Genomic DNA, 18,095 nt, shown 5'->3' on the forward strand with positions numbered 1-18,095 from the left:
TGTTGACCGGTACCGGTACCGACCGAGCGTCCAGCAGTAGCCTTCGGGCCTTCTCTCCTGCCACACGTACTTCGCCTGCTCGATGGATGGATGCAGATCCTGCAGAACGAAGGACAGGCTCAGATGCGAATACGCTTTGCACAGTTGGAGTGACATGGACCCGACACCACCGCAGACGGTCATCGTTAGTACTGAGATCGCCCCGCAGGACCGCTACAGTAACATATACGATGTTTACTTTATCGTTCGCAGTGTGTTGCAGTGGAGTACGCACTTGGTATGATAACACTTGCTCCCATGCCCTCACCGAATCGCGCACTCATTGCCTTGTCCGCCTCGCTGTATCACTCCCGTCATAACAGCACGGAGACCCCGGCCCAGCGCTTGAAGAGGATGTGTAGACCTCGTAGGAGGGCCGGGTCACAGCGCCTGTAAAAGCTTCTCAAAGGACGTCATCGTGGAACGCATGGCCACCGCTGCTAAAGAGCAGCGTCATGTTGACGCGGTTGACCGCCAAGATACTCTGCTTGATTACGGCCTTGGTCAGCCTGCGTAAGACCATGCATAAGAGGGTGCGGCAGGTTACGGAGCGTACCCTCACGGAAGATGTGTCGCGGGGCAAGCAGCCTTACGCGAATCCTTTCTAGCTTTCTCCGGGTAATGCCTGTCCTCATCATGCTGAGTTCGGCAGTGGAGACGCCCTCAGGATACCGTGCAAGCTGGTCTTTGATGTCCGCTTCTACATCAATGCGGATACAAAGCCGTTGCAAAAGGCTACAGACGCGATCAATACCATGAACAGAAAAACATGTTTAGTTGACTCACCGACGAGGCCCGCTAAAGCTAACCACGTTGCGTAAGTTGCAGCACAATGAGGTTCACTAAGGGATTGTGGCCAGTATAGTGAGCTGTGTACATGCCACTTGAATAGTTCGGATAGCTCCTGACAAGGTCGCCGAAGGATCAATAGAGCCAAGGACGTGTGGCCGAAGGTTATCGAGGCTAGATGTGCTATACCCACGTCGCGTGAGCTATGGCACTGTAGACACGGGCTTCGGCTGAGTGATAGGATGCACAACACCCTAGCAGGAAGAGAGCAACTCTGAACCACCTAAAACAGATCGGTGTTCATGTCACCAACCATAATGGCGCGCGGAAGGACGAAATGAGATGGTGTATTAGCTACTCACATAGCATTTTGAGGCGGAACACATCCACCGGGCATTCGTGGGTGAGCCGCTAGTTTGGCAACACATTACGCGAACGTCAGCTTGTAGAGTATATATTGTGAAGTTGCAGACTGTGCTTCCGGAGAGCACTCATGCTGCCACTGCCACTTCAAGCTTCAAGTGTTTCGGTCAATAAGTACTGTCGCTAGCACCGTGCGGTCATACCCAAGTCATATACGTATGCGCACCAGACGGGCAACTGCCATGGACGCGCTCAGCTCATAATATATCGTTGATTCTCGTAGTTGGAACGAAGCTGAATGAATTGCTGACAACGGAACGCAGCATGAACGTCCGACGCGTCGTGGTCGATGGTTGGTGCGAAGCGACTCTGCGATCGGGACTGTCGCGCATTGTCTGACCTTAACCCGAGGGCTCGCGCGATCACACGCCATCGGGCGAAAGCTTGCGGTCGACCTCTCAGAGAGTGCATGTTTCTCAGCACTTCCACATCTGTCTCCTACTTATAGCCTCTCTCACCGCCTGGCTTTCCCTCTGGCTACCGTCTACATTCTGCGACTGCTTCACGAACAATGTTTGCTAAGAACGCCGTGAATATTGCCAGGAATTGTGCTGCCGGTCACGTTCGGCGCGCCAGTACCGGCACCTCCGCTTCGACCTCTCGATCGACCCTTCGTCTTGCTGCAAGTACAAGGCATGGTGTACCAAGGTTGCATCCGTCGGTACTGGTCACTCCTTATAGGGACCGCCGAAACTATGCGACACCCCCGCCGCAAGTAGTCCATAGGTTTGTCCGCTTCCTACACTTGAGAGTTCTGTGCTACTCACACTTGGTCACAGTGATCTGCCAATGGAGAAGTACCATGCTTACTCCGACGCAACGATGGAGCAAATGCTCGAATCTGTCGAAAACTTGCTGGATGACATGGGCGACCCAAATTGCGAGGTCGAATACAGTGTACGTCCCACTTCTTGTCCATGCGCCCACCCCTTCCTCCGACCCCCGGGCTACCTTTCGGAAGCTGTGCGATTTTGAGAGACTGACTGTAGGCTTCGACTTGCCGGCAGAGCGGCGTGCTGACGCTCAAGCTCGGCGAGAAGGGCACATACGTGATAAACAAGCAGCCGCCGAACAAGCAGATCTGGCTCTCCTCGCCATTCAGGTGGGTTCATCTGTGATCTCACATCAGAAGTCTGCTCATCAAGTGCCTGTTGCATCCTACGTCTGACATGCAGTGGTCCGAAGCGATACGACTACTCGGAGTCCGCGGATGACTGGGTGTACAACAGGGACAACCGCACGATGGGCGACCTGCTCGACAAGGAGCTCAGCATTGCGTTGGGTCGTGAAGTCAGGTTGGGTGTCGCCGAGATTTCACAGCTGGAGGCATGAGCACTGTATATCTATTCTGCGGGAGGTTTCTGGATGCCTGTATCTTACTGTGTTGACCTATGATTGATGTCATGGCGTGCTGCCAAGCTCATGCTATTTTGTATCCTGCCAATGGACTGTTCAACTTGCCTGGGGAGCCTACATTACATGCAAGAGCGAGACAAGGGTGTCGGGACATTCCAGTCAGTTGTATGTGTGACAACTAGGAAGTGCGGGCAAATGCAGGCGTGTTCCGAGGTGACTACTAGTATGCGTACAAGGAGGACGTGAAGCTGTATGCGGTATAAGGATAGTTAGTGCGACGATGAGGGCTATCCGAACAAACGGGAAATCTATGCATAAGATGGTCGTGGTAAGCATGAGTGTGGACTTGAATCCTGCAATGCAACCGCGTGGGAGGTGCGTCGCATCAAGAGCAGGATGCGACTTCTCAAGTCTGTTCTGCGTCCGGTCTCCGTCTCCGGCTGAAAAATAAGTCCCTCAGGAACCTGTACGAATAATGAGGTCAGCAGTTGGATCATAGAAGATAGTTATACGACGACATACCTGTTAGTACCTTGGTACTGCGAAGATACGATCTGCGCCTCTACTTGCTCCGTCGTATATCCATGCGCATATGACGATGTGTGGTATGATGGACCGCTGACTGATGGGTGTGGCACGGCGGTATCGTGCGGCGGGTGTCTCAGCCCCACAGACGTACTCGGGTGCGAGGTCGCAGCATGATGAGAGTGACGGTGTGTATGCGCAGGGTCCGACGGCCCAGCCGTGAACAGCTGTCGATGCCGTTGCTCCGCGTGCAAGTCGTGCAACAGAGTGTTCGCATTCTTGTACAACCCCGCCTGCTCCTGCCACTTCGTCTGCCCCCTCGTATACTCCGAGCGACCCTCGTCCTCTTGGTCCTCCTCCCCGTCTGTATCAGGCCCTGCGACGACGTTGTTCTTCTGGACATAGCCCCGAGGGAGAGGCGCAAAGTGTCGCGCGCGCTTAGCGACCCGCTCAGCAATGTCGATGTCGATCAACGGTTCGGCGGCGAAGGGTGCCTCCGCCGCCATGGGGATCGGCGAAGACGGTCGTTGCCTCTTGAGCATGATGAGGGCTGAAGAAAGGCTCTGGGGGACGACGGAGGATGTAAAGAGTGGGAGACGAACAAGAGGTGGGCAACCCGCTGCAGGCCAAAGACACTCGGCTGTGGCTGCTGGTCACGGACTCACGCGCACGCGCGGAACTGACGCGTCTCTAGGCGCCAGTCACGCTTTACGTAAGCTAATGAGCGCGTTCGTTTGAGAGGCGTGCGTGGTTGCGGCGCTTGTGAGTGTGGCCTCCGCGTCCAGCACGACCAATCACTCCTCCCACCCTTTGCGCAGCCCATTTCGCGTCCAAAATGTCCGACGATGTGCTTGCGGCCATGGGCATCTCTGGCTTCGGCAAGAAGTCGAAACAGAGACAGCTCGACCCTAAACGGTTCGAGAAGAACAGGCGTGAAGACGTAAGGCATTGTTCGTTCATTGTCGTGCTTGCAGTGTAACTAATACAGTGCCGTATATGACAGACATCTTCGGCAGCACAGGCGGTGAAGAAAGAACAGCCTAGCTCATCAACTCTGCCGCCTACGCCTGCGCCCGCACAGGCTCCGCAGCTGCCACAAGAAGAGCCGGAGTTCGACCCAGACGACGTCGGGCCACCGCCACCACCACCGAACGCGGACACGTCAGAAGCAGAGGAGGGCGAGCCCGAGTTTGACGCGTCTGACGAGGAGGACGACCTGCCGCAGTTCCCCATCACCCACGAGCTCGTGCTAAAGGACCACACGAAGGTCGTCTCTGCTCTCACGCTAGACCCGTCTGGGGCGCGCGTGTTGTCTGGGTCGCACGACTACGACTGCAAGCTATGGGACTTCGGTGGGATGGACTGGAGGTGTAAGCCGTTCAAAACTTGGGAGCCTGTGGGTACTTACTACGTACGTCGTTCTCCCTCGCCCGCAGGCCGCGTCCATCTCAATCTGTCGTTGTGGTGGTAGATCCATGACCTCAAGTACTCAAATGACGGACAACAGTTCTTGGTCGTCTCGGGCACGCTGCAGCCGAAATTGTACGACCGTGATGGGGAGGAGCTGTGAGTGCTGCGCCGTCTGACCTGGGTGGATAGTCTGACCTGACTGGCAGGGCCACCTTCGTTAAGGGTGATCCGTATATCCGCGACATGAAGAATACCGCGTAAGCTGTGTGCAGACGCTGCCTTATCCCCGCTGCTGCTAACATTGGATCCGCAGTGGCCATGTAGCTGAACTCAGCTCGTGCGCCTGGCATCCTCATGATTCTCAAACCTTCATAACCAGTTCGGTGGACTCGACCATCAGGTGAGTTCGGCCACTATAATGAATGTGTCTTGTCTGACCGTTCGTCAGGATATGGGATGTAGAGAACAAACGCAAACAGAAGACGGTCATTGTAGTGAAGTCGAAGGAGAGGGGAGCGCGCACGAAGGTGACCGCGTGCGGCTATTCACCGGATGGAAGCATAATCGGAGGCGGTGCGTTCTTCATCCATCCCGCCTATTTGTTCCGAGAAACTCACCCTTCGCAGCATGTTTGGACGGAGCGCTGCATATGTGGCAGACGAAGTCAAACTTTGTGCGACCAAGTATGACCATCGAGGGCGCACACACTAAGGGCACGGAACCCGGGTCCCTACTGTTCTCCGTAGACGGGCGGTCCGTTCTGACCAGAGGCGGTGACGATACAGTGAAGAGTAGGTGGCTTGGCATCTTAGTCTCGCCGTCTCTTGACTGATGATATTCAGTCTGGGATCTCAGAGCGTTCAAGAAGCCTGTCGCGACGCGGGAGGGTCTCACCACGCTGTACCCGACAACCAACGCAATATTTAGCCCGGATGACAAGTATGTTGTCACTGGCGCGGGCGCCACGTCGAAGGGAGGGAAAGGACGCCTCATGTTCATGCGCAAGGACACCCTTGAGTCAGTCAAGGAGCTGGAGGTGGATACCACGCCTGTCAAAGTATTTTGGCATTCCAAGATCAACCAGGTAAGGTTCAACCACTACTAAGAATAATATACATCGCGATGGTGTGGTCTGCTAACACCATCTGGTAGATCGTGACTGGTTTGGCGAACGGCCAAATCTGCGTTCTCTACTCACCGCTTACCTCCGTGAACGGTGCAAAACTGCTGCTCAACAAGGGGCCACCCAGGAAAGCGACGATCGAGGACATGTCCGATGCTGTTTCTGCGCCCACTATCCTGACGCCGCACGCGTTACCCATGTTCCGCGACGGCGACGGGCTGGTCCGCGGCAGCAAGCGGAAACGGGAGAAGGAGCGCATGGACCCCCGCAAGAGCAAGAGGCCGGAACTACCAGTCACTGGGCCTGGCCGTGGAGGACGTGTCGGCGCAAGCGCAACCCAGCACGTCGTACAGAACTTGGTGCGGGACACAACAAGAGACGAGGATGTACGTGTCGCTTTCGGATTCGAGTTCTGCCCCCTTTTGCGTCATCTGGGGCGCATTGCCTTTCATTTGCCATGGCCTGGACTGGCCCGAGAATTTCCTGCCTGCGTACGGTGGCCGGATGCCTGTCCTGGATGGGCAATGACCCCGCACTCTCGCACAGACGCAGCAACGAGGCTCGAGGACGGAATCTGGTTTCTTCGCCTCCGAACGCGAGGGAACCATGATTTGGCTAGACAAGACCGGCGCTTGCCGTACGCGGGGCGCTCATCTCGCGCGTTGCCATGGGAGGGAGCTGAGATCACCCCGGTTCAGGCTCCGCTCTTCCCTTCATTGTCGTGCCCCCTCACTGCTGCTGTGCAGACGCTGACGATAATATTGCTTGCTTGACAACAGCCCCGAGAGGCCTTGCTTAGGCTTGCCAACACCGACGAAGACCCAGTTTGGACCAAAGGTGAGCTAGTGCAAAATTTTCAGGCTCTGATGGAGCCGCTTCGTGTTTGTGGCTGTTTGGCGCCGGCTGTGATTGCTGACGTGTGAACCTTATTCTCCCAGCCTGGAAAGCGAACCAGCCCAAGCCTGTGTTCGCGCAAGCGGAGGAGGAGGAGAAGGACGAGGATGCGACGTAGATAGCAGTAGGACAGCGCTGCAGCGACAGGACGGGGGCGAGGGAGGGGGAAAGGGAGGGGGGGCACTGATTCTGGAGGAGATGGCCCCTGCGCTTCAAGGAGATCGAACCTTATTTCAGCCCGCGTATAAAGACTCTAGCCCGACTTCGGATCTCCTGTTCCCCCAAATCTACCCTTGCCCCCTGCCCTCCTGTCACTCCCCCCGTGACCGTCACGCGTTCCCGCCCGCAGACCATGACCGACGCGCTCCTCGCGAACGGCATCAACGGACACGCAGCGTCCCCAGACTCCCTCGCAGCGGACTCGCCAGCAACCCCCGTCGACAACTCTACTTCGCCCGACATCAAGATCGATGTCGACTACATCGAGCGCGAGTCTGACGCGCGCAACGAGCCGGTCGCGATGAAGGTGGACGTGGTGGAGGACGCGTCCGTGCTTCCACAGGCGGGCAGCCCGCCTGATCCAGGTGAGGACAGCCCGTTGGCATCGTGTCCGTGTCGTCTTATCGCGCATCAGCCACCATACCGGTCGAGCCTCCTCACGGGACCCCTCCACCCCCGCCTGGGGAGCTGCTCCAAGATGTCCGTATGGCAGAAGGACGGCCACCAGAGAATGGCGATGTGCACATGACAAACGGCGATGCGAAGTCGCCGCACGTCAACGGACTCCTTAACGGACACGAATCTGCTCCCGCAAACGTCTCTACTTCATTACCCGCTGTATCCTCCTCCGAGACCGCTGTCGACTCGCTCGCTGCTGCGTCGTCTCCCTATCCTAATAATACAACTAGTGAACCCGATGATGATAAGCCCCCGCCGGCTAAGAGAGCGCGGAAACATTCGGACGCTGAGAGAGCATCACTCGCCAATGTAAGCACCCATGTCTCCTGTGCGCCGCTACGGGCGTGCTGATGGCGTTGTCTGAAGACGGGTACTCCACCTCCAGCGTCGGTGTCTCCCGAAAGCAAGGCGACCCCTCTTCCGGCCCCGACTCCTGCACCTGCGCCCGCGCCCGTATCCAGGACGCCTTCTGTGTCGACGCTTAGCCTTGCACAGTGGCGCTTCTCTACATCAACCGTCCGCACGCTCAAGAAGATGAAGGATGCAAGCCCCTTCCTGCACCCCGTCGATCCCGTTGCCCTTAACATCCCGCACTACCCTTCCATCGTGAAGCATCCGATGGACTTCTCTACCGTCGACCGGAAGTTGGCGGCTTCAAACCCATCGAAGCCCGACCCCAATCTCGTCAATCCTCGTTACTACAATGCGGACGACTTCGTCGCCGACGTGCGGTTGATTTTCACTAACTGTGGGCTGTTCAACGGGCCTGATCATCCGATTACTGCAATGGGTAAGCGTGTCGAGGCGGTGTTCGACAAACAAATCAAGCAGATGCCTCCACCTGAGGAGGTGCGTTGCATAGCTTGTCTGTCTGGAGTTGAACTCGTGCTGATGTCATGCCGAGTAGCCCAAGCCAATCGTTAAGAAGGTTGCCACCCCTCCCCCTCCCCCTGCCCCTCCGAAGAAGGTCGCTGCTCGGCGACCATCCACTTCCGTCCCTGTCATTCGTCGGACAGAGGATAGCACTACAAATGGCGGCCGACCTAAACGGGAGATACATCCTCCTCCTCCTAAGGATCTCCCTTACAACGATGCCCCCAAGAAGACGAGGAAGTCGACATCAGGGGCCAGTGACTTGTACCGCGACCAGTTTAAGCACTGCGAGAAGGTACTGAAGGAGCTCAACAAGAAGAGCTTGTACAACATTGCTCACCCGTTCTATGAGCCCGTCGGTAAGTCTGTCGACGCTCGCCACAGGTCGTGCGCTGACGACACCACGCATGCAGACTGGATCAAGTTGGAGATACCTCAGTACCCGAAGGTCATCAAGAAACCTATGGACCTCTCGACGATGAGGCGAAAGCTCACTGACTCCGAGTACACCACGCCCAGCAAGTTCCGCGACGACTTCAAGCTCATGATCAAGAACGCACAGACATTCAATCCGGCAAAGAACCCCGTCCATGAGGCCTCCAAGGAGCTTGACCGCGTTTTCGATGTGAAGTGGGCCGAACTCCCGCCTCTACGCTCCCAAGATCCTTCGGACGACGAGTATGACGAGGACGAGCCTAGCGAGGACGACCGAGCACGTACGTCCAATGCAGTGCTGCGGTTGTACAATTCATTGGTACTGACCCATCGACTGCAGGCATGATCGCCCAGATGGAAAGTCAGATCGAGAGCATGAGGAACAATCTCGAGTCCATGAAGAAGACCAAGCAGCCGAAGAAGGAGAAAGAGAAGAAGAAGAAGGCCCCGCCTCCTGTTGCTAGCACGTCTAAGGCGCAGCCTAAGCAGGCGAAGACCCCCACCTCGTCGAAGAAGAAGACGGCGAAGAAGCCTATCAGTGACGACGATGTGCTCTCCTTCGAGCAGAAGAAGGACCTGAGCGATACGATCGGCAAGCTCGACGGTGCGAAGTTGGAGAAGGTAATTCAGATCATCCATGAGGGTGTGCCTGAGATCCGCGACGTGAGTTATCGCTCGTATTGTCGCGCCTCTGAGATTCTCATCGTCATGTTTCATACAGAGCACGGAGGAGATTGAGCTCGAGATCGACGAGCTACCAGCCGCGGTATTGACGAAGCTTTACAACTTCGTCATTCGGCCCATGAAAGTCCAGACCAAACGCCCTGGCAAAGGCAAGGGCACTGGCACCGGTGGTCTCAAGCGGAAGAGCATGGACGAGGATGTTGAGGCGGCGAAGATCCGCGCACTCGAGGAGCGGATGAAGCTCTTCGAGGGACGAGGATCCGTGGGTCCTATCAGCGACGCCCCACCAGCTGACGACAGCGAGCACTCTTCTGCGGAGTCAAGCTCGGAGAGCTCTGCAAGCGATTCAGAGTGATGGAGACTCGGACATTATCCAACTTATGTCGTTCGTTCGCCTCGTCTGTTGTTCTTGTGGTCTTCGACGACGCTCGTCCCGTCTCTCGGCCCACTGGTATTGTAGTTTATTGTCATCAACGTACGTACATACAAAATTACAAGAACTCCCAGCATTGTAGCTACTTAGTACTATTTCATCCACGTCTTGACTTCTGACATAGACCCAAAGTCTCAACTTTGCATGATGTAAGAAACCTGTTGTCGAGAGCGACCAGCAAGTAATCGAGGGCGATGATACATTTACGGTACGAAAGACGATCGCATTATCGTCGTCTACCGGGGCCAGCCGCACGGAAGTGTTGCCAGCCAGACCGGGATGCCTCTTGTCGGGGAGGTGGCGGAGGCTGAGGACGCGATAGTGGGGCCGGGCGAGCAGCGGGTACAGGTGTGCCATCGACGTCGACTGGATTCGGAATCGAAGGCCGCTCAGCAGATGCCTGAGATGAAACGGTTTGCCAACCGCTCTGAGAGGGCTGTACAGCAGCTCCCGAACCAGTGTCCGACGACCAATCGCCGGCGGTTTCAGCAGGTGAGGAAACATGCGGAGTTGAGAATGGTGGATGTGAAAGCGGAGGCGGTACAGACGGCGGCGGTAGCGCACGTTCACCGCTACTGGTGTCGAGCGAGGTCCAACCACCCGTCCGGAACGCTGGTGCTGAACCAAATGCCTGGCGAGGCGCGGTGTTGGGCGGATTTGATGAAGTTGTATATCGAGGGTCTGGAGGCGCTGTGACAGGTGCCCAGCCTCCCCTGCTCTCGGATGATCTGGGTTCCTGGGACTGCGACGAACCCGACGACGCTGGTCTCACCGAAGCCCATCCAGAGCTATTTGAGGCGGAGCCGGACGTCGAGGGACCAGACGGTGGCCCAACGGAAGTCGGCCTGCTCGACGATCCTACAGATGCCCATCCCGTCTTCTTGAGGCCGGTAGACATGGGTTCCCCCTTCGCCCCACTAGGCGTCGCAGCGGTGCCTGGTGTAGAGGCAGGCGTGATGAGGGGTACAGTCGGCTTCGTAATCTTGATACCTGCAGCCTTCGCGACCTTCCGTAACTCCTTCTCTTCGCGCTTCCTCTCCTTCTCTTTCCTTTTATCCATCTCTTCTTGTGTGTTGCGGCTGGCACGCGCTGCCATTTGCATGTCGCGGAACCGCGCCTTGTGATGATGCGCATAGGAGTTCGTGTGCTCATCGTACTGGGCTACATTCTGGAATTGTTTGTCGCAGAGCTCGCAATAGAACGCTTTGAGGGTATTGACGATCTCCGACTGAACAGCAACGCGCTTTGCTACCGAGTCCTGAAATTTCCCACCAAGTAATGAGCGCGGAAAGTGACCGCTCAATCGGATTACGCACCTCCCTCGCTCGCCGCTGCTCCTCTGTCTCTTTCGTTTGGCGTTCTGAATCGAGTTCGCGGCGTTGAGCGACAGTGGTCTCAACTGTGAAGGTTGTGAGCGGTCATCAGCAGAAGAGATGGGGGTACACGTACTCATCCGTACATCCTGATTTGTTTTGCCGAGACCTGTGAGATCGTTCTTCACATAGAAAGGTACTGGGTCGACACGACCTTTAGGCAAGTCAACCATCTGTAAGTAGCACATGAAACGCGGTATGCATACCATCTCCGGACAGACCCAATGGCTGCCCCTCTACCCATCCCATACTCGCAAGCATGGCAAACCCCTTGTTGCTACTTTTGATCCTCGTGTCGACCGTCACGGTCTCTCGTGCAGGTTTTGCGACGTATTCATCATACTTGTCAATGTCCATGGCGTCCGCCGGAGGTTGTGGCGAGGGAGAACGAGACAAAAGGGATACATTGTCCTCGCTGTCATCGTCATCTTCCGGTCGCGAACGCTGCAGAAGCAGGTAGGAGAGCAGTGCAGCAAGTGTTCAATGGTACTAGAAAGGCGCAAGGAGTACCTTCATTGCTCGTGAGGCATCAGACTCGGACCCAGGACGTGCGAGAGGAATAGCGTTCCAGCGTGCGATGGTTTCTGCTGACATGGCTGTGCGTCGCTGCAGTTGGGAGAAGGGTGTTGAGCAGCGGGTGCCGCTTGAGCCTTGCGCCTGTGGCCCACCCGGGGTGATGCGCGTCACACGTGACTGCTACAAACACGCGCGTGCCACAGCCTGAACGCGCTCGCTCGACGCTCGAGTCTCGCTCGCGCTCGTCGAGCGTCGCGTCGCTGTCTCTCCTAGCTGTCTGCGTCTTCGTCCTTGGTATGACCATGAGCTCTGATGACGGCTACTTTGACGACGAGCTCGACTCAGCTTTTCTCAATGAGGTCGATGCAATAGAGGCCGCTCATGCGTCTGTCCCGAACCCAACCAAACCCGCAGCGCACTCGAGGTCCTCACGGAGATCACCATCTCCGACACACTCTGTGATTGAGATTGAGGACTCAGACCCGTTTGACGCCTTTGACTACGACATAGCCGTCCTTCAAGACATCCAGGAAGGTCGGGCACGGCAGCACCATGGGCAACCAATGGCAGGGCCAAGTAGAGCGGACATGCAACGGACATCTTCCAAGGGCACCGTCCAGACGACCTTGTTTGGCGGGGTGGTACAGGAAGTCACATCTTCCAAACCCAAATCTTCGACGAGGGCCCCGATGCAACGCACTCACAGCGCTCAGGCTACTCTCGCCGAGAGGAAGACCAGGCGATGGGACCATACCGCCTTCGCCAAGTCGGGTTGGCGACAGTCTGCGGAAGAGAAAGCTAGGAAGAAAGGCAAGGGGAAAGCATCTTTCGACGGCATGGAGGAGGAGGAGGAGCCCGTAGAATTCGAACAATTCCCAGCACCCTTTGTGCCCGTTGGGTAAGTGTACTGTACATAGCTCTCGTACTCGTCGAAGGCTCATGTATCTTGTACTCTGGATGTAGCCCGGTAAGAGCGTAGTTTCTGTGCGACTACCAAGGATTCACCAGTCACTGTAGCCCCCTCCGATGAAGCTGAAGCCCGATCTTCTAGCCGCTAGACACTGGATATACCCCCTTAATAATCCGAAGCGCGACTACCAGTTCAACATCGCAAAGCATTGTTTCTTCGAGAACACGCTTGTGGCATTGCCAACCGGACTAGGGAAGACGTTCATCGCTGGCGTTGTCATGTTGAACTGTGCGTATCTTCGCCCCTTCCCTATACTCGATTCTGAAGCTGTTACCGTTTGGAGGAACAGTCTTTCATTGGTTCCCAGATGGCAAAGTCGTCTTTCTTGCGCCGACGAAACCCCTGGTCGCTCAGCAAATAGACGCTAGCCACAGGGTATGCGGCATACCAGGTAGTCATGCTGCCGAGCTCACGGGCGAGACGTCTCGAGCGAAGCGACTATATGCTGTATGTAACTCCTTCTTCAGCCATGAACCTAAGCTCAACAGAGGCGTTAGTATGCGGAAAAGCGAGTGTTCTACATGACGCCACAAACGCTGCTGAGCGATCTGATCTCCAAGACTTGCAACCCGTCAGATATAATCCTGATTGTAATCGGTCTGTACGCAGCAGACTTTGTTTGACGAGAAGTTGACCTGAGTATGTATGTAGACGAGGCTCATAAAGGTTCGGGCGACTACGCCTACGCTCAAGTCATACGGTTCATGATGGCGAAGAACCCGCACTTCCGTGTCCTTGCACTGACGGCCACGCCAGGCAGCAAACCCGAGGCCGCGCAGGCTATCGTGAATTGCTTGCATATCAGCCACATCGAGATTCGAGACGAAGAGAGCATCGACATTCGTAACTACATCCACAAGAAGGAAATTGCCAAGCACCTCATCCCGATGAGTGAGGATATCCTCAAGCTGCGCGATCTCCTCATCAAGATTATGCAGGTGCGGCTGTGCAACCTCAGGTTCAAATGGCAGACTTACATTGCCATTCTAGCCATTAATCAAGATGATTCAGAGTAACGGCGCGATGCATGGCTCCCCCGATCCAGTCATGCTGCACTCCTTCAGAAGTCAGACTGCTCTAGGCGAGCTTCGTGCACGAAAAGCCCCCGGCTGGACCTTAGCTGCTGCCAGCAAATTGCAGCCGCTAGCGCGGGCGATGGGCTATCTGGTATGCACCGAGAATCTATAATACTCCATATGCTTTGCTCACAAATTGTTGTAGTACGAAGCTAGCACGAACATGTGCTACGGCGCCTTGAACAGTTTGCTGTCCGGGGTAGACAATGAAACGGGCAAGAAGCCAGCAAGCAAGAACTCCCAACAAGGCTTGCAGAAAGACCCCAACTTCCAGGCTCTCATTAAGGAGATCGAGGACCAGAAGAACCGCGGCTTCTCCTTACACCCCAAGATGGAGAAGCTACGTACACTGCTCGTGCAACATTTCGCGAACCACATGTTCGACCGGGAAGACGTCGAGGATGGCGACCGAGGCGCAAGCGGCGCGGAAGAGTCCCGCGTTATGGTTTTCGCCTCCTACAGAGAATGTGTAGACGAACTTGTGGAGATGCTCAACAAGGAGTCTCCTCTGATCCGGGCGACACGCTTCATTGGTCAAGCGACTGACAAGCAGGGTAGATCAGGCCTCGCGCAGCGGGAACAAATAGAGGTAAGCCGGCGCGACGATTGGGCTTACCTCATGATGTTCATACAAAGGCTACATATAGGTCATCAAGCGGTTCAAAGGGGGGAATTCAACGTCCTCGTATCGACGTCTATCGGAGAAGAAGGTCTCGACATTGGCGAAGTCGACATGATTGTTTGTTATGATGCCCAGAAGACCCCGATTCGCATGGTGCGTAGCAGGGCTCAATTGCAGAAGGAGATGCTGACGCGAGCCTTTCCAGTTGCAACGCGCCGGTCGGACTGGCCGTAAGCGCGCTGGCGTCGTGCACGTCTTACTTGCCGAAGGCCGTGAAGATAGAAATTGGGAAAAGGCGAAGGAGAAATACAAGGACGTCCAAGATTACATTGTCAAGGCCGACGAGCTCGAGCTCTATGCCGACGTTGAGCGACTTTTGCCTGACCACGTCAAGCCCGAATGTGTGGAGAGGGTCATGGAGATCGAGGAGTATGTACGCGAGGAGAAGGTCCCTAGGAAAGGCTCCCGCGCAGATGCAAATGGCTCTCCGAAGGGCAAGAAGCGCAAGCGGGATGACGATCCTCTGCGTAGTATTCCTGCCGGGGCCAGCAGTAGCTTCGTGAACGTGAAGGATCTGCTCGTGAAGGGTGCCAAGGGTAGGAGGAAGCGTAATGTCGATGTTGACCCAGAGAAATACACGGGAGAAGATGACGATGACGATCTGGAGATCGAAGCAGGTATTTTCGGTGCTCGCAGGGCGGCCTCGACCTCTGCGATATCCCGAGGGGGGAAGACAAAGAGGCCACGTCGAGCGAAGACCGTTGCCTCGACGGAAAGCGCGGAGAGGCCGAAGAAGAAGACAAAGAAGGCCGTTGCTCGTTTAGAACTCACAGAAAGCCAGATGGCAAGAATGGCCGCCGACGACTCTGATGACGCCGAAATTGAGCGCGGACTTGCTTCTCCTACCCTCGCAGTACTGACACCGACTCTTGCGACACACCCGAGTAGCCATTCTGCATCACTCTGGGATCGGGACGTGTCGCCCATGACATCTGCGGAACGCAGTATCATTGACCTCACAACTCCTGATCAGCCGAGTCGTACGATGTCGTCAGCGGTTTCTCTGCCCTCATCGCCTGACCGTCCGTTGTTCGAGAAGGGACGCAGCGATGAACGACGATACGGAACCGCCATTACATCGCCCGGTCCTTCCCCCACATCATCTCCCGATCAACCGCTCAAGTCGAGGAGTACCAGCACGTCTAGCAGGACGCAGCAGACGCACCGATCTGCTAGCCCCTTCTCTCTATCCGCCACGCATTCATCCCGATCTTCTGCCCCAGACGACGTTCAGAAGGATGGCGACATGGCTTGGTTAATTGACGATGACGAGGACCCGGATCTACAAGTCGTCAAGTCGTCTCTCGCTCTCCATGGCAGCTCATCCCCCGTGATCCTATCCGACGATGACGAGGACATATTCAGGGATGAGTGTGATTCTCCGCTGTCTGCAGTCAAAGACGCTGGACGGGCACCCGCTAGATCGCTCAATGGATTCGCTTCCAGTCGGAATGCGCTCATGCTTCCTCCTGCCTTACCTACCCGGCTAGCGCGATCGCATGACGCTGAATCGATGCCTGAGCCCACCTTCGCTGTTCGCGCTCCTAGCAAACAGACCAAGAAGCGCGTCGTCGTGGATGTCAGCGATTCGTCGCCTCTTGTGATGCCTCCTCCGTCTCAGCGACGCCTACATCGGCAACACGACTCGCCTTCTCCGCCGTCGCCGGTGCCTCGCAGAACGAAGAAGCGAAAGTTCAAAGACATGGCTGAAGCGCAGAAAGCTAATCCATGGATGGACGTGGAGGCTTCCCACTCGGGTGATGAGCGGAGCATAGGATCGTCTGACGCGGAGAATGAGGACGGTTATGAGCCATCCTTCGTGCACGATGTCCCTGAGACACAAGCCTCCCCATCGTACGATCAATCCGCGGTATACAGGCGAAGTCTCCTTACACAAGCTCCAGGAGGCAGCAGGGCTGGGCCAGTCTTCGCGGGTCGACCTACGGCGCGTGGTTGGGGCGTGCATGGAGGGAGAGGCATGTCGAGAGTCGTGCCTAGCTCTCCTCGATACGACGACGAAGACGACGAGTACGAATTCGGCAGCTTCGTCGTCCGTGACGACGAAGAAACTTCATTTGCAGCTCATTCATCAAGTGAACTATGATGGACTTCGGATACCGGAATGCAAGCCTCCAACAGTGTCGATATTGTTATAATACTTAAATCATATGAACGCGCATCATTTGACACTTGCTTCCGTATCTTTCCACAACCGGGTGAATGTGGTCATTCTGGTGGTGAACCTTTGCGTACAGCCTGTACGGACAGGAATGTTAAATGTACAGAAGATAATCTGAGGGACAGTATAGTACGTAAAACCGAAAGCCGCCTGTACAGCATTGTTTACAACCTGTTGTGTCGACACCGAGAGCATACATTCATATCGCAGTGCTCGCAGCGCTATGATTGGGACATGATTAAGACAGGAATTGCGCGTGGATGCAAGGTTGATGAACGTACGAAGAGATATCTGAAAAGATAGTCGGAGCAATGTCCGCATTCACCGCCTCCGGCGCGGCGTGACCATGCGTGTTGACATTCATGATCTACGCGCAGCCCTTCTGCCACCTCTTCAACCATCTCTTGAAGCTCTGGTTCGGGCGGAGGCCCAGCCAGTAGTTCCCTTTGCACGTAGTTCCGTGCGGTGGTCAACAACCTGCCCTCGTCCCACTGAGGGCAGGGGCAGGTCTTCCAAGTCTCCGTACAGACATAGCAAAACTGCTTCCCACATCGACATGTTATATGATAACAGCCTTGAGCGAGCTCCACTAGGTGTTTGCACCCCGGACAACGCGCCCATCCTTCTTGTTCTGCCAAGGTAAGGATAGAAATGTCGTCGACGCAAGGATTTCCCGGATGAGCTCGCTCCTTGCAATGACCACAAGTCTCCGCGAGACACTTGGGGCATATCTGGTACGACGGAGATTCGGTAGCAGGGCCGACGAATGCTGAACATGTAGGTTGATGACAGTATATCCGATCCACAGTGGTGAACTCGACGGAGATCTGCTTGAACGTAGCAAGCAGATCAACGCCGAGATATTGCTCGACCTCTTCGAAGACGAATGGCTGCTGGCAACACCGTGGAGGAAAGAGTGTCTCGTCCGTCGTCGCGGCGCGGTAAAGGTCAACGAGACATTTCAAGTCCCAGAAATGCCCACAAGGCGCATGAATCTCGACGCCATCGATCGGCTCTCGACAAAACGAGCACATTTCATGTCTGCGCGTATGTCAGCAGCATCAGATACGTTGACTACTGAGTACTGACACGCGTGCGTTGCTACTAGCCTGGCTCTGCGTCTTGCTCGAAGAAGCAATGGCTGGCGTGGACGTTGGCCTGATCAACATGCGACAGTTAACTCTTGACGATCAGAGGGTGTATAGGGCCTAACTCACTCGTGCTTGGTCACGGAGCCCGAGACGGACGTGGTCGCGAGTGATATTCCCCCTCGAGAGCTAACGCATACTCCCTGTCGGAGCGAGCGACTTCGTCTGCCTGCAACAACTCTTGAATGATGTCCTGATCGGCTCGCAGAGCATCGTCTAGGCTTTGAGCGAAGGCAATGTCCCGTGTGAGAGCGAGCAGGGCATGCGCTTCCTCGGCGAACAGTTCGAACGCAAGTTCTTCATCGGTCTTGGGAGCGAGCGCGCTAGCCTTGCCCTTTCGTGTCGACAAGGTATCGTCGATATCCTGTAGTGCGAATTCAGCGATTAGTACAAGGTAAGAAGCCGAGTTTTCCAACGCCTCCGTATCGCCAAGGGAGGATGAAGACGAGCTTTCGCCGATCATGGCGGTGGAAAGCATAAGCGATGGGA

At 55.8% G+C, this 18,095-nt stretch overlaps 8 protein-coding genes across 8 annotated transcripts; 4 read left to right on the forward strand and 4 right to left on the reverse strand.

Moving 5' to 3' along the window:
- Positions 1-1,631: 1,631 nt before the first annotated feature.
- Positions 1,632-2,583, forward strand: B0H18DRAFT_1100655 (uncharacterized protein; the record flags this gene model as incomplete). The annotated part of the gene is made up of 4 exons (XM_048032498.1): positions 1,632-1,977; positions 2,031-2,148; positions 2,241-2,353; positions 2,427-2,583. The coding sequence occupies exons 1-4, from the start codon at positions 1,763-1,765 to the stop codon at positions 2,581-2,583; spliced, it is 603 nt and encodes a 200-aa protein (XP_047900576.1). The 5' UTR covers positions 1,632-1,762.
- Positions 2,584-2,983: 400 nt separating this feature from the next.
- Positions 2,984-3,773, reverse strand: B0H18DRAFT_199609 (uncharacterized protein). The gene has a single exon (XM_048037074.1). It carries the CDS (start codon positions 3,672-3,674, stop codon positions 3,114-3,116), a length of 561 nt encoding a protein of 186 aa, XP_047900577.1. The 5' UTR covers positions 3,675-3,773; the 3' UTR covers positions 2,984-3,113.
- A 194-nt stretch (positions 3,774-3,967) lies between these two features.
- B0H18DRAFT_867327 (WD40-repeat-containing domain protein) lies at positions 3,968-6,438 on the forward strand (the record flags this gene model as incomplete). The annotated part of the gene is made up of 9 exons (XM_048039854.1): positions 3,968-4,072; positions 4,163-4,543; positions 4,604-4,698; positions 4,749-4,799; positions 4,856-4,942; positions 4,991-5,115; positions 5,169-5,333; positions 5,385-5,626; positions 5,695-6,438. The coding sequence occupies 9 exons, from the start codon at positions 3,968-3,970 to the stop codon at positions 6,436-6,438; spliced, it is 1,995 nt and encodes a 664-aa protein (XP_047900578.1).
- A 473-nt stretch (positions 6,439-6,911) lies between these two features.
- Positions 6,912-9,584, forward strand: B0H18DRAFT_1113318 (Bromodomain-containing protein; the record flags this gene model as incomplete). The annotated part of the gene is made up of 7 exons (XM_048032926.1): positions 6,912-7,143; positions 7,194-7,546; positions 7,604-8,086; positions 8,145-8,469; positions 8,524-8,826; positions 8,886-9,208; positions 9,267-9,584. 7 exons carry the CDS (start codon positions 6,912-6,914, stop codon positions 9,582-9,584), a joined length of 2,337 nt encoding a protein of 778 aa, XP_047900579.1.
- Positions 9,585-9,888: 304 nt separating this feature from the next.
- On the reverse strand, positions 9,889-11,629 carry B0H18DRAFT_1113319 (uncharacterized protein; the record flags this gene model as incomplete). The annotated part of the gene is made up of 5 exons (XM_048032927.1): positions 9,889-10,920; positions 10,979-11,061; positions 11,112-11,189; positions 11,242-11,479; positions 11,546-11,629. 5 exons carry the CDS (start codon positions 11,627-11,629, stop codon positions 9,889-9,891), a joined length of 1,515 nt encoding a protein of 504 aa, XP_047900580.1.
- A 224-nt stretch (positions 11,630-11,853) lies between these two features.
- On the forward strand, positions 11,854-16,383 carry B0H18DRAFT_1081663 (uncharacterized protein; the record flags this gene model as incomplete). Its single annotated transcript, XM_048031425.1, has 9 exons — positions 11,854-12,449; positions 12,610-12,749; positions 12,811-12,968; positions 13,019-13,118; positions 13,173-13,459; positions 13,512-13,688; positions 13,743-14,151; positions 14,245-14,372; positions 14,425-16,383. 9 exons carry the CDS (start codon positions 11,854-11,856, stop codon positions 16,381-16,383), a joined length of 3,954 nt encoding a protein of 1,317 aa, XP_047900581.1.
- Positions 16,384-16,502: 119 nt separating this feature from the next.
- Positions 16,503-17,696, reverse strand: B0H18DRAFT_199684 (uncharacterized protein). Its single transcript, XM_048037075.1, has 3 exons — positions 17,676-17,696; positions 16,740-17,616; positions 16,503-16,679 (listed from the first exon to the last, which is right to left on the reverse strand). The coding sequence occupies exons 2-3, from the start codon at positions 17,490-17,492 to the stop codon at positions 16,623-16,625; spliced, it is 810 nt and encodes a 269-aa protein (XP_047900582.1). The 5' UTR covers positions 17,493-17,616; positions 17,676-17,696; the 3' UTR covers positions 16,503-16,622.
- Positions 17,686-18,069, reverse strand: B0H18DRAFT_1113321 (uncharacterized protein; the record flags this gene model as incomplete). The annotated part of the gene is made up of 1 exon (XM_048032928.1): positions 17,686-18,069. The coding sequence occupies one exon, from the start codon at positions 18,067-18,069 to the stop codon at positions 17,686-17,688; it is 384 nt and encodes a 127-aa protein (XP_047900583.1).
- Positions 18,070-18,095: the final 26 nt, after the last annotated feature.

The sequence above is a fragment of the Fomitopsis serialis genome, assembly GCF_022376445.1.
Source record: "Fomitopsis serialis strain Sig1Antser10 chromosome Unknown B0H18scaffold_2, whole genome shotgun sequence".
Lineage (NCBI taxonomy): Eukaryota > Fungi > Basidiomycota > Agaricomycetes > Polyporales > Fomitopsidaceae > Fomitopsis > Fomitopsis serialis.

Excerpts from the sequence above, each read along its gene's own strand:
- B0H18DRAFT_199609 (XM_048037074.1), bottom strand. The coding sequence starts at position 3,674 with ATGCTCAAGAGGCAACGACCGTCTTCGCCGATCCCCATGGCGGCGGAG.
- B0H18DRAFT_199684 (XM_048037075.1), bottom strand. The coding sequence starts at position 17,492 with ATGTGCTCGTTTTGTCGAGAGCCGATCGATGGCGTCGAGATTCATGCG. Across the intron at positions 16,680-16,739 it reads ATCTTTTCAGATATCTCTTC|CGCTGCGAGCACTGCGATAT; the intron begins GTACGTTCATCA and ends TCCCAATCATAG.